The sequence below is a fragment of the Arvicola amphibius genome, chromosome 4 (assembly GCF_903992535.2).
Source record: "Arvicola amphibius chromosome 4, mArvAmp1.2, whole genome shotgun sequence".
Taxonomy (NCBI): domain Eukaryota; kingdom Metazoa; phylum Chordata; class Mammalia; order Rodentia; family Cricetidae; genus Arvicola; species Arvicola amphibius.
Window position 1 is genome coordinate 4,079,457 of NC_052050.1, and position 12,031 is coordinate 4,091,487.

Consider the following 12,031-nt stretch of genomic DNA (forward strand, 5'->3'; position numbering starts at 1 on the left):
CCGGGCCTCCCGAGTTCCTGAGTGCTTCAGTTGCATGGATGGATGCATTACTGCACACACTTTAGGCCATGGGTTCAAATCTCGGGGCACTGGCTTGCTTAGTGCCTTCCTGTTGGCAGAGGCCCAGCCGGACTCCTTGGGCATGGCCTTGCATGGCTTTCTCACTCTTGGTGGGTCACCCCGCAACCTAGGTCAGGCTCCTGATGACCAGTTAGTTGCCCTAGCGTCCTGTTTCCCGTTCTAACCAAAGGAGAGATTTATTTCTTTTTAAAAAGAGATAAGCATTGAAATCCCACCTATATCTCCAAAGAGAACTTTGGAGTCTTTGTTGAGCTTGGCTGTTAATTTCCAGTTAAGGGAGGTAGCCTGTATTAAGTGGTTCCCCGCCCCTTCCCCACAGGAACTGATGCAACACCACAGGTCGCTCTGCCAGACCACGGTAGCACCCTCTCCCCTGTATCTGGGACCCTGGGATGCCCTACTGCAGGCCTTGCTCATCCTCAGGCCGTTTTTCTTCCCAGGAACACCATGGACGCACTGCCAGCCTGCCTGCTCCGGGATGTGGCCCAGGAGGCCCTGGGTGTGGCTGTCATTGGCATCGACGAAGGGCAGTTTGTAAGTGAACTTGAAGCCACACCCCCAACTCCTCTTCCCTGATTCTGAAGTTTCTCTTTCATCTTTGGGAAAGTCGGGAGTCTAGCATGTCTTTGCTGGTGTGTGAATTCCCTTGACTATGTGTCATATAGAATGTCTTCTCCCAAAAAGGCTTGGGGTAGAGCTCAGTGGGCAAGCTCCACTCTGGCCTTGACCTCTGCAGTGGCTGGGCCTCCAGTCCATTAACACCGGCCTTGGCTGGGTTTGGGGGTTTGTCTGTGTGGTTTTTATTTTTCTGAAAAATCTTGCTCTAGTCCTTTCTGGCCAACTGCATCTCTGTTTGTTTGTTTTTTCCCCAGGGTATCCTCTGGCTGGGGTGGGAGTTGTCTTTTGTGGTCTTAATTTCCCTCCCAGGCTTTGAAAGTTTGGACTAGAAGTCCCTGTCTGAACACCTGAGTGGGGCTGAGGAAGTTCCAGCGTGCATAAGGCCCTGGCTTCCGTCCCCAGCCTTCCCACTGCGTCACTAACAAGCCTGTAACTCTAGCACCAGAGACAGGCGTGGGGATCAGTTCACAGTATCCTTGGCTATATAACCAGTTTGAGGTCAACCTGGGCTTCGTGGAGGCCTGTAAACCAAAAGGGTCTGGCTGCACACCTTTACAAGTTTTAAGGGCAAGGACAGAGGCTTAACAAATGTGCACCCGACTCCTAAACTCAACATCCTCAGTGGTTTCAGAGATATTCGCTGGCGGGTAAGGGGTGCTGTGGAGTCTCCTGTGTTGGGAGACTAAGGCAGGAAGAGGATCGGGCCAGCCTCAGCTACAGGGTGAGACCTTGTCTGAAATAATCCAAAATCGGGCCAATGAGACGGCTCATTGGGGAAAGGAGCATAAGCCTGGAGACCTGAGTGATCCCTGGAACCCACAAAAGGGTAAAAGCAGAGAACCACCTCCACAGTGTTGTCCTGTGACTTCCACACTTGGGCTAAGGCACACGTGAGAGGACCCCCCCCCCCACACACACACACACAGTCGTGTAGACAGATAAAAAGCCGGAGAGAAGGCTCAGTCATTGAGATCACTTGCTGGCTTTGCAGGTGACCTAGGTTTGGTTCCCAGCAGCACATTGGGCAGCTCTGTCTGCTTATAACTCTAGCCCAGAGGATCTGAGAGTCCTGACCTATGTGGGCACCTGCATGCACGCACATACCCTCACATAGACACATATTACATTTTTCAAATAGTTGTCAAATAAAGATGGAATGTATCTCCTTAGCATGCAACCAGGTGACATAATAAACTACTCAGTAGAGAATAATTTCTCCCTGTCCTGTGGCTCCTGAAGGCTTGCTCACAAAGCTGAATGGATGTTCTGCAGGCTAGAATTTGCTGTGGCTCTCTGGATGCCCACTACTATCATGTTCTACTGTGGAAGAGGGCAGGCTGATTGGGGGGGGATTCCCAATCTGCTCCCTGTACACCCCTGCTCCCCACCTCAGAGTGAGGCAGCTCTGGCTGCGATGCTCCCCTGTACCAGCCTTGCCTCCCCATGCTCTGGGACAGCTCTGAGTTCATCCCACCGTGAGGTGCACGTCCCAGCGGTTGGCATCCGTCCATAACTTGGACATCTAAGATCTGCTATTGTCCCCAGAGGGAAACCCTAAAGCATCACAGCCTTGCAAACATTGCCTTAGAGTCAGGACAGGGTACGGCCCCTCCCCTCAGGCCTGCTGCAGTAACCTGCGATTAGCTCCTCTCTCCTGGTATTCCCAGAGGCCCCAGCATACCAGTTACCCCAGTCTGTTCCCTTCCTAACCTATAAAAGAGATTTATTTATGTGCTCCCCCTACTTAGGATTAAGAAAATGTTAATTAATGTAGTGGATACTTTGATTTTTTTAAAGATTTATTTATATATGTATTTTATGCATGAGAGCTGTATCTGTATATATGCCTACATGCCAGAAGAGGGCATCAGAACCCTTTATAGATGGTTTCTGAGTCACCATGTAGGTTAGGGGGATTTGAACTTGGAACCTCAGGCAGAAGAGCCCATACTCTTAACCACTGAGCCATCTCTCCAGCCTGATGCTTTGAATTTGGAGATGGGACCTTGTGGTCCAGGCTGGATTAGACTCAGCCTCCTGAGTGCTGGGATTAGAGCCCTGGACCCCATGCCGGCTTCAGTGAGTGTTCATTGTGCACGATATATAAATACCACAGCTATTCCATTCTATCCCCAGCTGCCAGGGCCCTGCTCGTCACAGAATTCAGGATCTTCCCATTCCTTCTGTGTCCTTGCCTTGGACAGTGGGTTGAGGGTTGTCTAAGGCCGTTGAAGTCACAGCTGAGAATATAGAACCTCCCATGTGCTCATTCGCCAGGGCCAGGGCCAAGTCCCACAGGCTTCCTGGCAAGAGTAGAAGCTATGCGTCCTTAAGAAGTTTGTGTTTCGTTTCTGTTGGATACAAGCAACGCCAGACACACACTAGGAAAAGGAAGTTTCCACAACAGCATCTTTGAACCAGAGACCACTGAAACCTGCCGCGGGGCAAACAGACACCGAACAGAGGGACTCTAGAGAGGGGACAGGGCTCCCTTGGGTCCTTTGGCAGAAGGGCTGGAGCCTGGCTGTGCTGTGGACCAGGAAACTTCAGAAACCTGCACCCTTAGAGGTGGGAGGGGCCTGGAAGGAGGGTGGTGCCTCCTGACTGGTTCCCTTTGGCAGAGACTGAGCTATGTTTTGTTGATGCTCAGGTGTGACTGGGGAGGGGTCGTTACACATGGTGGCTAGGGTACCTTGCCTGATGTTGGCCCAGGAGATTGTATTCAGCCAGTGTGAGTGCCAGCCCGGCCTGGATGCTTCTAATTATAAACATGTTTTTATAGAGCGGCCCATGTCACATGCTGTGACTATTGTGGGAATAGCTAGGTCCAGGGACCAATCACATCCATTCCAAGTTCCTGCCCTTCGGCTGTAGCATTCTAGGCTCTGGAGACAAAACTGGAACTTCCAGCTCACCTACAACTGGGAGGGACTAAGGAGGAGGAAGACGCTGCCGGGGTTGGGTGGGGAGTCAAAATCAGGGTCTGAAGAACCAGGCACCGGGGCAGCACCTATTAACTCAGCAGTTAGAAGGCTGAGGCTAGCCTGAGCTACACAGTAACGACCAGTCCAAAAAAAAAAAAAAAAGGATGGGGAGAGAATTTGGTTGATAAGGCACATGTTCCTAGCCCCCTGTAAATACTGGTTATAGCCAAGTGTCCATAATCCTAGTATTAGGGAGGCAGATATTGTCCGGCCAGCCTAGCTGAATCGTTGAGCTCTCGATTCAGTGAGAGACCCTGTCTCAAACACAAGGTAGAAAAAGGCACGCATGGTAGCATATGCCTTTAATCTTGGGAGGCAAAGGCAAGTAGATCTCTAAGTTCAAGGCTAGCGTGGTCTACATAGCTTGAACAGGAGACAGACAGCAAGATCGGGTGTTGGGAACAGGACAAAGGCCACCTACAGCTGTGTCAGGAGCCAAACTGCACACATCCCTCTTGCTTCCCATTGCCAAGAACCATTCTTTCTCTGAGACAGGGTTTCTTTGTGTTTCCCCAGCTAGGACAGGGAACTTGCACTGTAGACCAGGCTGGTCTTGAACTCAGAGATCTACCTGTCTCTGCCTCTCGAGTACTGGAATTAAAGGAATGTGCCACCACTGCCCGGCAAAGGACAGATTTTTTTTTTTTTATGCGCTATATGTTGTGCCCATAGAGGCCAGAAGAGGGCATTGGGGCTCCTGGAGCTGGAATTGACAGATGGTGTGAGTGACCACATGGCTGTTGGCAACTGAACCAGGTCCTTTACAAGAGCAGCAAGTGCTCTTACCTGCTGAGCTGCCCAGCCCTCACTGAAGTCTGTTTTAAACTTAAGTCAAAATGGGCTTTAGGCGCAAGGCTTTGTTCACTGACAGTTCGAGAAGGCAGGAACCCATGACTGATCTAAAGTGCAGTCGGGCCAGTTCCTTCAGAGGACTGTGAGGGAAGCTGTGGCCTCTCCGTTCATAGAGGCCTCTGTTGGGTGCCAAAGTCCGCTGGCAGGCCTTGGGTAGCATGCTGCTGAGCCATACAAAGGGACTGGGTAGCAGTGGGCATGCAGGTGGCATTTCACGGCAATGGCGGCATGGCCTGGTCTCCAGTTCTGGGCTGACCTGCCCGATCGGGCCCATCAGGGTGTCCATGAAGCCCCTGCGCAGGGTAACTGCCTCACTTTCTCCAACTTGTCCAGTTCCCTGACATCGTGGAATTCTGTGAACTGATGGCTAATGCAGGCAAGACAGTGATTGTGGCAGCACTAGATGGAACCTTCCAGAGAAAGGTAAGGTGTCTGACCTAGGCCTGGCAGTGGGTCCTGGAGGGAGGTAGGGCTCTGGAGCATGGGACAATCCACAAGATGTCCCCAGAAGTAGATATGTTCAGAATAGTTGCCTGGTGGGTACTCTGAGTGGGCCAAGGGCTTGAGAGCATGAGGGTGTGGCTTTCTAGAAAAGCAGGATCCGGGTGATGTATCCTGAATCATGGGGTTCAAGGGAGAAGCGCTGGGGCTGGCAAGAGCTCAGGCTGTGACATGCTTGCCTTGCAAAGAGTGCACACCTGCGTTTGATCCTCGGAACCCTCTTTTTAAAAATGCCAGGCAAGGTGGTGTGCATCTATTACCCTACCACTGGGAGGCAGAGACAGGCAGATCCCAGCTCACTGGCAAGCTCCAAGCCAGCGAGAAACCCTGTTTCCAAACAACAAAAGCAACCAAGGTGGGCGGTGCTGAAGGAATAGTCCCTAAGGCTGCTCTCTGGCTCCTGCAGGCATGCACACAGTGAACACAGGCAGGAAAGGGAACTGCTTGGCCAAATGACCAAACGCACCTGCTGTCCTGTGTGTAGGCTTTCGGCAACATCTTGAACCTGGTGCCCCTGGCTGAGAGCGTGGTGAAGCTGACTGCCGTGTGTATGGAGTGCTTCCGAGAAGCTGCCTACACCAAGAGGCTGGGCATGGAGAAGGAGGTATCCTCACGCTTCTGTCCGTGTATCGGGGTGGGCTAGGGTTCAGTCCCACCCTCACGCATCCCTTCCATGGCCCGTCCCCAGGTGGAGGTGATAGGCGGAGCAGACAAGTACCACTCCGTGTGCCGCCTGTGCTACTTTAAGAAGTCCCCGGTGCAGCCGGCCGGGCCGGACAACAAAGAGAACTTCCCGGTGCTGGGACAGCCTGGAGAGGCCTCAGCTGTCAGGAAGCTCTTTGCCCCTCACCAAGTCCTACAGCACAACTCTGCCAACTGAGAGGACCTGGGGCTGGAATTGCCTCACAATAGACACTGCCCTGGACAGGCTCAGCTGCTTGTTGCAGCCTTTTTTAGTTCCCTTCTGGGCTGCTGAGATGCTTCAGCCCAGTGGGGAGCCAGCGCCTGCCTGGTCCTTAGGGCTTGACATTCAGCCAGAGGTGAAGACAGAGCCACATGGTTGTTGTGACATTGGTGGTGCTGGCTTCTTCCTCCTTGGTGGCTTTCACTGCTGGGTTTCAGTCTCATGGAGCCCCGCCCCTTACCAAGGCTCTAGCCCTCCGTTTGTGTTAATGCCTGACCTACGCCCCCACAATGGCCCCCAGAGCCAGTCAGTATACAGTGGCGTTGGTCTTGCCCTGCTCAGAGCCCCAGCCCTGTGACTCGGGGCTCTTAGAGCTGTGCTTCTTCTGCTGTAGTATAAAATAATTAATATTAAAGTTTGCTACTTGAGAGCTTATTTCTCTTTAACCTGGATTTCCCCGAATCTTGCAGTCAGAGCCCATATGACTTGGGGGCAGGGATTTCTTCTGGCTGGTTGGTTTCAGTATAGACATGGAAAAGGAACCAGGGAGAGCCCAGGGGATGGTGTTTGTTGCTGGCCCTGGCGGGGGGGGGGGGGGGCAGGTTTTATAACAGAAACTTGATAACTGGGCTGAGGAAATCACAGACGTGCCTTGTAAAGTGGGCTGTGGTAACTCCCTTGAAGGCCAAAGACCTGGGTACGCGTGTCCCTTCCCTGGTGCTATGCCCAGCTTCAGGCCATGCTCTAGAGGGAAGGTCTACAGCTCAGAGCCTGGCATAGCACCCTGTTAGTTTATACTTCAGATTTTGAAAGACACCAAAAGAACCAACTACTGGTGGCCTCATCATTGCACAAAAGCTAAGAGTTGCCTCAGGGGCACGCTGCTTCTTGATAGAGATGGGTCCGCTCTGTGACTCGTCCCAGGAAGGTATCAAGACCCAACCTCATGCACTGTGCCCTTCACTTCTGATAGGAAACATCTGCTGGGGGGGGGGGGGCAGCAGAACCTGGACAAGCTATCTAGAACCCGTCTATACGCTGACACTGGCTAATTTAGGGTGCAGTAGAAGGCAGTGTGGAGAATGAGACCCCATCGGGAGAAGCTGCCGCCCCATGCTCCAGGGTACATGTTCTGGCTGGATGTGACGGTTTACAGCTTATTCCCAACACTCAGGAGGCAGAGGCAGGTGGATCTGAATCCGGGACAGCCAGATCCAGTGAGACCCCAGTCTAGCCAAGCATGGCAGCACAGGCCAGTGCTTCCAGTCGGGTAAATTTTGAAGCCAGCCTGGGCTATGCAGATATTATGAAAAGCTGGGGTGGAGCTCAGTTGCATAGCATAAAGTCCAGGGTTTGAAACCAAGAAGGTCAGAGCTTCATCCTTGGCTACATAAATTTGAGGCCTTTTCTCAAAACAATATCAATCAAGGTGTATTTCTATCCCTAGCCTTTGGTGCCATCAAGGACAGCACACTGAGAAAAAAACATTTATTTCACATCCCGAACAGTCTACAGAACCTGAGGGCAGGGCCGTCCCCACCAAGTCTCGATACATTCAGTGCAGGGGTTCCTGCCCTCCTCCTAGTATCTAATAACTGCTGGGGGATATTTACATAAAGCTGGGTGTTATCTCAGACAAAGCTCCTCCCTCCTGCCAGGGGCGGGAGCAAGAAGGAAGTGATATCCAGTCCCCAGCTGTCAGGCAAGCAGCCTAGGGACAGTTGGCCCAGTGGTAACCCCAGAAGACAGTGGAGAGGAAGCTGGGTAGTGAACCTGAGTGAGGAAGTGGGGAGCCTAGGGCCAGCACTCCAAGGAGATCGGTGCATGGACCCCCAACCTTGTCTTCGGAGGGACAAAAAAAAAAAAGATGGTTGGAGCTCCCGTGGCCACAAGCTGAGCTCAGCTTTCCAGCAAAGGGGAAACTGGCATATGCCAAAAACAGCATATAGCGGGCATCTGCTTCTGGCTGAGGTGGGGTTCAGGGTTATCAAAAGCAACAAGAGCTGAGCACACAGCTCGATAGTGGCACTGGGTAAGCAAATTCAAGGCCCTGGGCACCATCCCCAGTCCTGGGGGTTGGCGGTGGCGCCCCTTCGGGCACAGGCACTTCAGGTGTGCTCTGGCTGCAGCTAGAATACACAACAGCGTGGGCTCTTTGGCTGTCAACTGAAACCGGCAAGAGACTGCGGTTCCGGCAGCAAACCCGGAGAAAGAAGTCCAGGGGAGAGGATGGCCCCAAGCACCTCCCTGCCTCTTTGCTTCTGGCTGCTCAGTACACAGGGGGAGGCTGGTAGCCCTCAGTGGTCTCCACGTTCTGGGTGAAGGGTGGCTGTTGATAGTTTTCCACCGAGGCACTGGGGTAGGAGGAGTAGGCTGTGTTGGGGTCTGGGGTGGGGTCCACGTAGTTCTGAATGAAGGCATCCACTCCTGCCTTGTAGCGTTGGTAGGCCAGAGAGGCCAGCACACCCTGCAGGGGAAGACATAAGGCGTGGGCAGGGCAAGAGGACATGGTTTTTCACTGGACTTCTGAAGCTGCCCTCCCCAGCCCACCTACCCAGGAAAAGATGGAGAAGAAGCTGAAGGTGATGGCTGCCCGTGCCGAGTCTGCTTGCACCCGCACATCTTCAGAATTGGTGGCTGCCCACTGGTTGGTTAGGAAGCAAAAACCAACGAACCACAGGAAAGTCCAGAGAGCTGGGGAGACAATGAGGGAATAGTGGGCCCCAGAACATGTCTCCTGGGCCCCTGGGAATCCCGTCTGTCCCCAGGCCCAGAAGGGACTCAAGGAAGGACCCTCCCACGGCTCTGTGCTGTGTAACCTACAGAAGCAGAGGGAAGTGAGGGCTTAGGGGTAAGTGCTAGATGGGATGGATGAGTCCAGAAACCTGATGCCATCCTCACCCTTATGCCAACACTCTTGAGTTTCTGAAGTCTGAATGCCTTGGGTGCCATCCCAGGGTATAGGGGTCTCAGGAGAAGCCATAAGTGAGGCCCATGATCCTGAGCTGCTATCGGTAACCCCTCCCAACAGCACCAAGGCCCCTCATTGCGAAGCCTTGGCGTGCCAGTGCCACAGGCATACCTGAGAAGAGCAGGTCACCGATGACCAGATACTTGCGATCAGTAGCATTGCTTATCTGGGAGAAAAGGGCGTCGACCACGAGAAAGAAGGCTGATGCCAGGAAGGCCAGCACCCCGATGGCACTGCCATAGCGGCAGGCATCCTCGTTCTTGTTGAACACACAGTATAACTGCCGAGAATCGTGAGTGTTGCTGTAGCCCTCACCGAATATGCAGGAGAACACGATCAAGGCCAGGACCTGAAGGGGGGAGGGCACTGGTGGGCGGGTGCAGGCACCTGTGGGCACATCCTGCACAGACAGACCCCCTCTCAGAGCCCACGATGAGGATCCTAGCAGGGCAGCAGCTAGCTCTTGTCTCTCTACTGATGCCCTTTTGGAAACTGGTGTTTCAACCCCTCTGGACTCCTGGGAGTGAGGAGATGGGCAGGCTGTGGCCAGGATGTTCACAGGTCCTCCCCATCAGGGGCCGGAGGGTAGACTGGGCTACTGTGGGAAAGAATTACCTTTCATCCCTCAGATGTTGAGATCCACCTGTCTCTGCCTTCAGTGCTGGGATCAGGGTGTGTGCCACCAATGCCCAGCTGTTCTTGTTTGTTTGGGTTGGGTTGAGCTTATGTTTTTGTTTTGTTGTTTGTTTTTGGTTTGTTTGTTTGGCATTGGGGATCACGTTTAGTCCAGGCTGGGCTCGGTGTAACCCAGGATGATCTTGACTCCTGGTCCTCCAGCCTCCACCTCCCAAATGCTGGGATTACAGTCATGCACTACCATGCTTGCTTGGGGTTCCCCCAACCCTATCTCTTCCTCATTGCTGTCAGTTCAAACCTAGGGCCGCATACATGCAAGGCATGTGTACCACATGTTGCTGTTGGTGGTTGGGGGGTGTTTGTGTGTTTATTTGTTTTGTTTTTCGAGACAGGGTTTCTCTGTGTAACAGCCCTGGCTGTCCTGGAACTCACTCTGTAGATCAGACTGGCTTCAAACTCACAGAGATCCACCTGCCTCTCCCTCCCAAGTGCTAGGATTAAGGCCTGTTTGTTTGTTTTGAGAGAGGGTCTCACTATGTAGCCCTGGTTGTTCTGGAACTCAGAACCTGCTTTTGCTTTCAGAGCAGAGTGTGGTGATTAAAGGCATGAGCCACCATGCCTGCTCCTTTTGGCTGTTTTTAGTCTCAGACCGGAGAGCCAGCTCATCAGTCAAGAGCACTAACTGCTCTTGCAGAGGACCTGGATTTGGTTCTCAGCACCCATACTGTGACTCATAACCGCCTGTAACTCCAGTTCCGGGTGAACAGATGACCGTTTTCTGACCTCTGTGGTTACCAAGCATGCACATGGTATCTTCATCCACACACACGAACGCACACAAAAAAGACAAGATCTCACTCTGGCTGGAGCTGGCCTGAAGCCTATGACAATCCTCCTGCCTCGGCCCCCTCAGTACTGAGATTACGGATGTGAGCCATCACATCCCATCTGAATGAGCTTTAAACAAGGTGGCTTAAAACAAGAGTTCCATCCAACCCTCACTCCAAGACCCTGTCCCAAGTCAACTCTATAGCATTAACCACTATCTTCTAGACCATTCTTCAACAGCAGGGCTCGGTCCCCTCCAAGACTGACTCCCCAGCCGGCCAGCCTCCCCCCTACAAGGCCTTGCTGGCTAACCCTTCCCGTTTTGACATGCTGGCTGCTCCCCTCCAGAGAACCACAGCCTAGAATCCAGTCCCACACTTGTTCCCTTCAAAACAAGGTTCTTGGGGTGGTCAGAGCCAAAGGTCTGTGGGCCAGGCTTAGACCCCTCGCAGGAGCCAGGGCTGATGAGGGAAAATCACCAGCAGAAACTGTCCAGTTTGGGAAACAGCGCCTTTGGAATCGCCCTAGTCATTTTGCCTCCTTCCCGCACCTCAAGGCCACTGCTAAGAGCCCACCTCAACCCGGCAGCCGGAACTGTCTGTGGGCACCAGGCTGCCTTCAGACTCCTGGGGCCAGAGCAATCCGATTCTCCCAGAACGCTCTCTATAGGACTGTAGAACCGAAGTCACAAGCCCCGCCTCCAGCTGGAGATGAAGCCGGAACTCCGGGACCGGGCGCACAGTCTGGGTCAAGATTCCTGGCACTGCCATCCTGACTGACAGGGTACAACCCGGGACACAGTCGACTAGACTCCACCGCTAGGCTGGGAGGCTCAGGGAGCCACAGCACCTCCAAGACTCCGAGCCCAGATCCTCTGGGAGCAGTAGGCCCACCCTCAATCCCGCAGCGAAAGCCTCGGCTTTCAGTGTTTTCGTCCCACGATAGGGACACCCGCCGTACACGCCTGGTACCAGAGAGCTTGCCCGGCTTCTGGGGAGAGAGTCTGTGCTGGATTGGTTAGCTGACCTGTTGCTAGCCTCTGAGCGGGAAGGAAATCCTACTTCAGGGCGCCAGGCCACCCCCCCTCCTTGCACCCCACGTGGCCTCAGAAAGTCCCTTCCAGGTGAATTCCCCACGCCGGGAAGCGCGGCGTGCAGGCCACCTGCTGTGGCGTGGCCCCCGAAGCCCCACCCACTGCCAGCAGGGCGACGGGCCTGCACCCGCAGAGCACCTCGGGGGGACATCCCGCACCGGGGTGGCCGGGACCAGTGGATGAGACGAGATCCGGAGCCACGCAGTGGGACAGGCGACAGGGCGCACGGCCCGGAGGGGACGGAGACACGAAGGGGTGCGGGGCCCGCGCTCTCCTCCAGGCCTGGGACGTGCGGCCGCAACCACCTGTCGCTCTCGGAAGCCGGCGGCCCACCGGGCCTGGTGGCCGGGGCGCGCGGCTCCGGGATCCCCCCCTGGCCGACTCACCATGCTCACGATGCGAGTCACCACCTGAGGCTGCGACACGAAGCGCCTCAGGTCGAAGGAGCCGCCCGCGTTGGCCGCGCCGTAGGCCCCGCTCTCCATGTCGCCGTCGCTGCCGAGCCGCGGATGGCCGAAAACCAGGCGGACCGACCCGCCCCGTTCTGGCCTCTGGGGGCGTGG

At 54.3% G+C, this 12,031-nt stretch overlaps 2 protein-coding genes across 3 annotated transcripts in view; one reads left to right on the forward strand and one right to left on the reverse strand.

Annotated features, from left to right (window-relative positions):
• Positions 1 to 6,315, forward strand: part of Tk1 (thymidine kinase 1) — a 12,601-nt gene extending 6,286 nt beyond the window's left edge. Inside the window, exons 5-8 of the mRNA XM_038325371.1 lie at positions 522 to 615; positions 4,869 to 4,958; positions 5,521 to 5,640; positions 5,725 to 6,315. Of these exons, the coding sequence (XP_038181299.1) occupies positions 522 to 615; positions 4,869 to 4,958; positions 5,521 to 5,640; positions 5,725 to 5,916 (496 nt within the window). The 3' untranslated portion in view covers positions 5,917 to 6,315. The remainder of the gene's footprint in view (positions 1 to 521; positions 616 to 4,868; positions 4,959 to 5,520; positions 5,641 to 5,724) is intronic.
• Positions 6,316 to 7,414: 1,099 nt separating this feature from the next.
• On the reverse strand, positions 7,415 to 11,997 carry Syngr2 (synaptogyrin 2). 2 transcript variants are annotated; one of them, XM_038326770.2, is made up of 4 exons: positions 11,855 to 11,997; positions 9,023 to 9,260; positions 8,495 to 8,634; positions 7,415 to 8,407 (listed from the first exon to the last, which is right to left on the reverse strand). In XM_038326770.2, the coding sequence occupies exons 1-4, from the start codon at positions 11,951 to 11,953 to the stop codon at positions 8,210 to 8,212; spliced, it is 675 nt and encodes a 224-aa protein (XP_038182698.1). In that variant the 5' UTR covers positions 11,954 to 11,997; the 3' UTR covers positions 7,415 to 8,209. The 2 variants fall into 2 exon arrangements, with proteins under 2 accessions (XP_038182698.1, XP_038182699.1); XM_038326771.2 differs by lacking the exon at positions 8,495 to 8,634.
• Between the last annotated feature and the right edge of the window lie 34 nt (positions 11,998 to 12,031).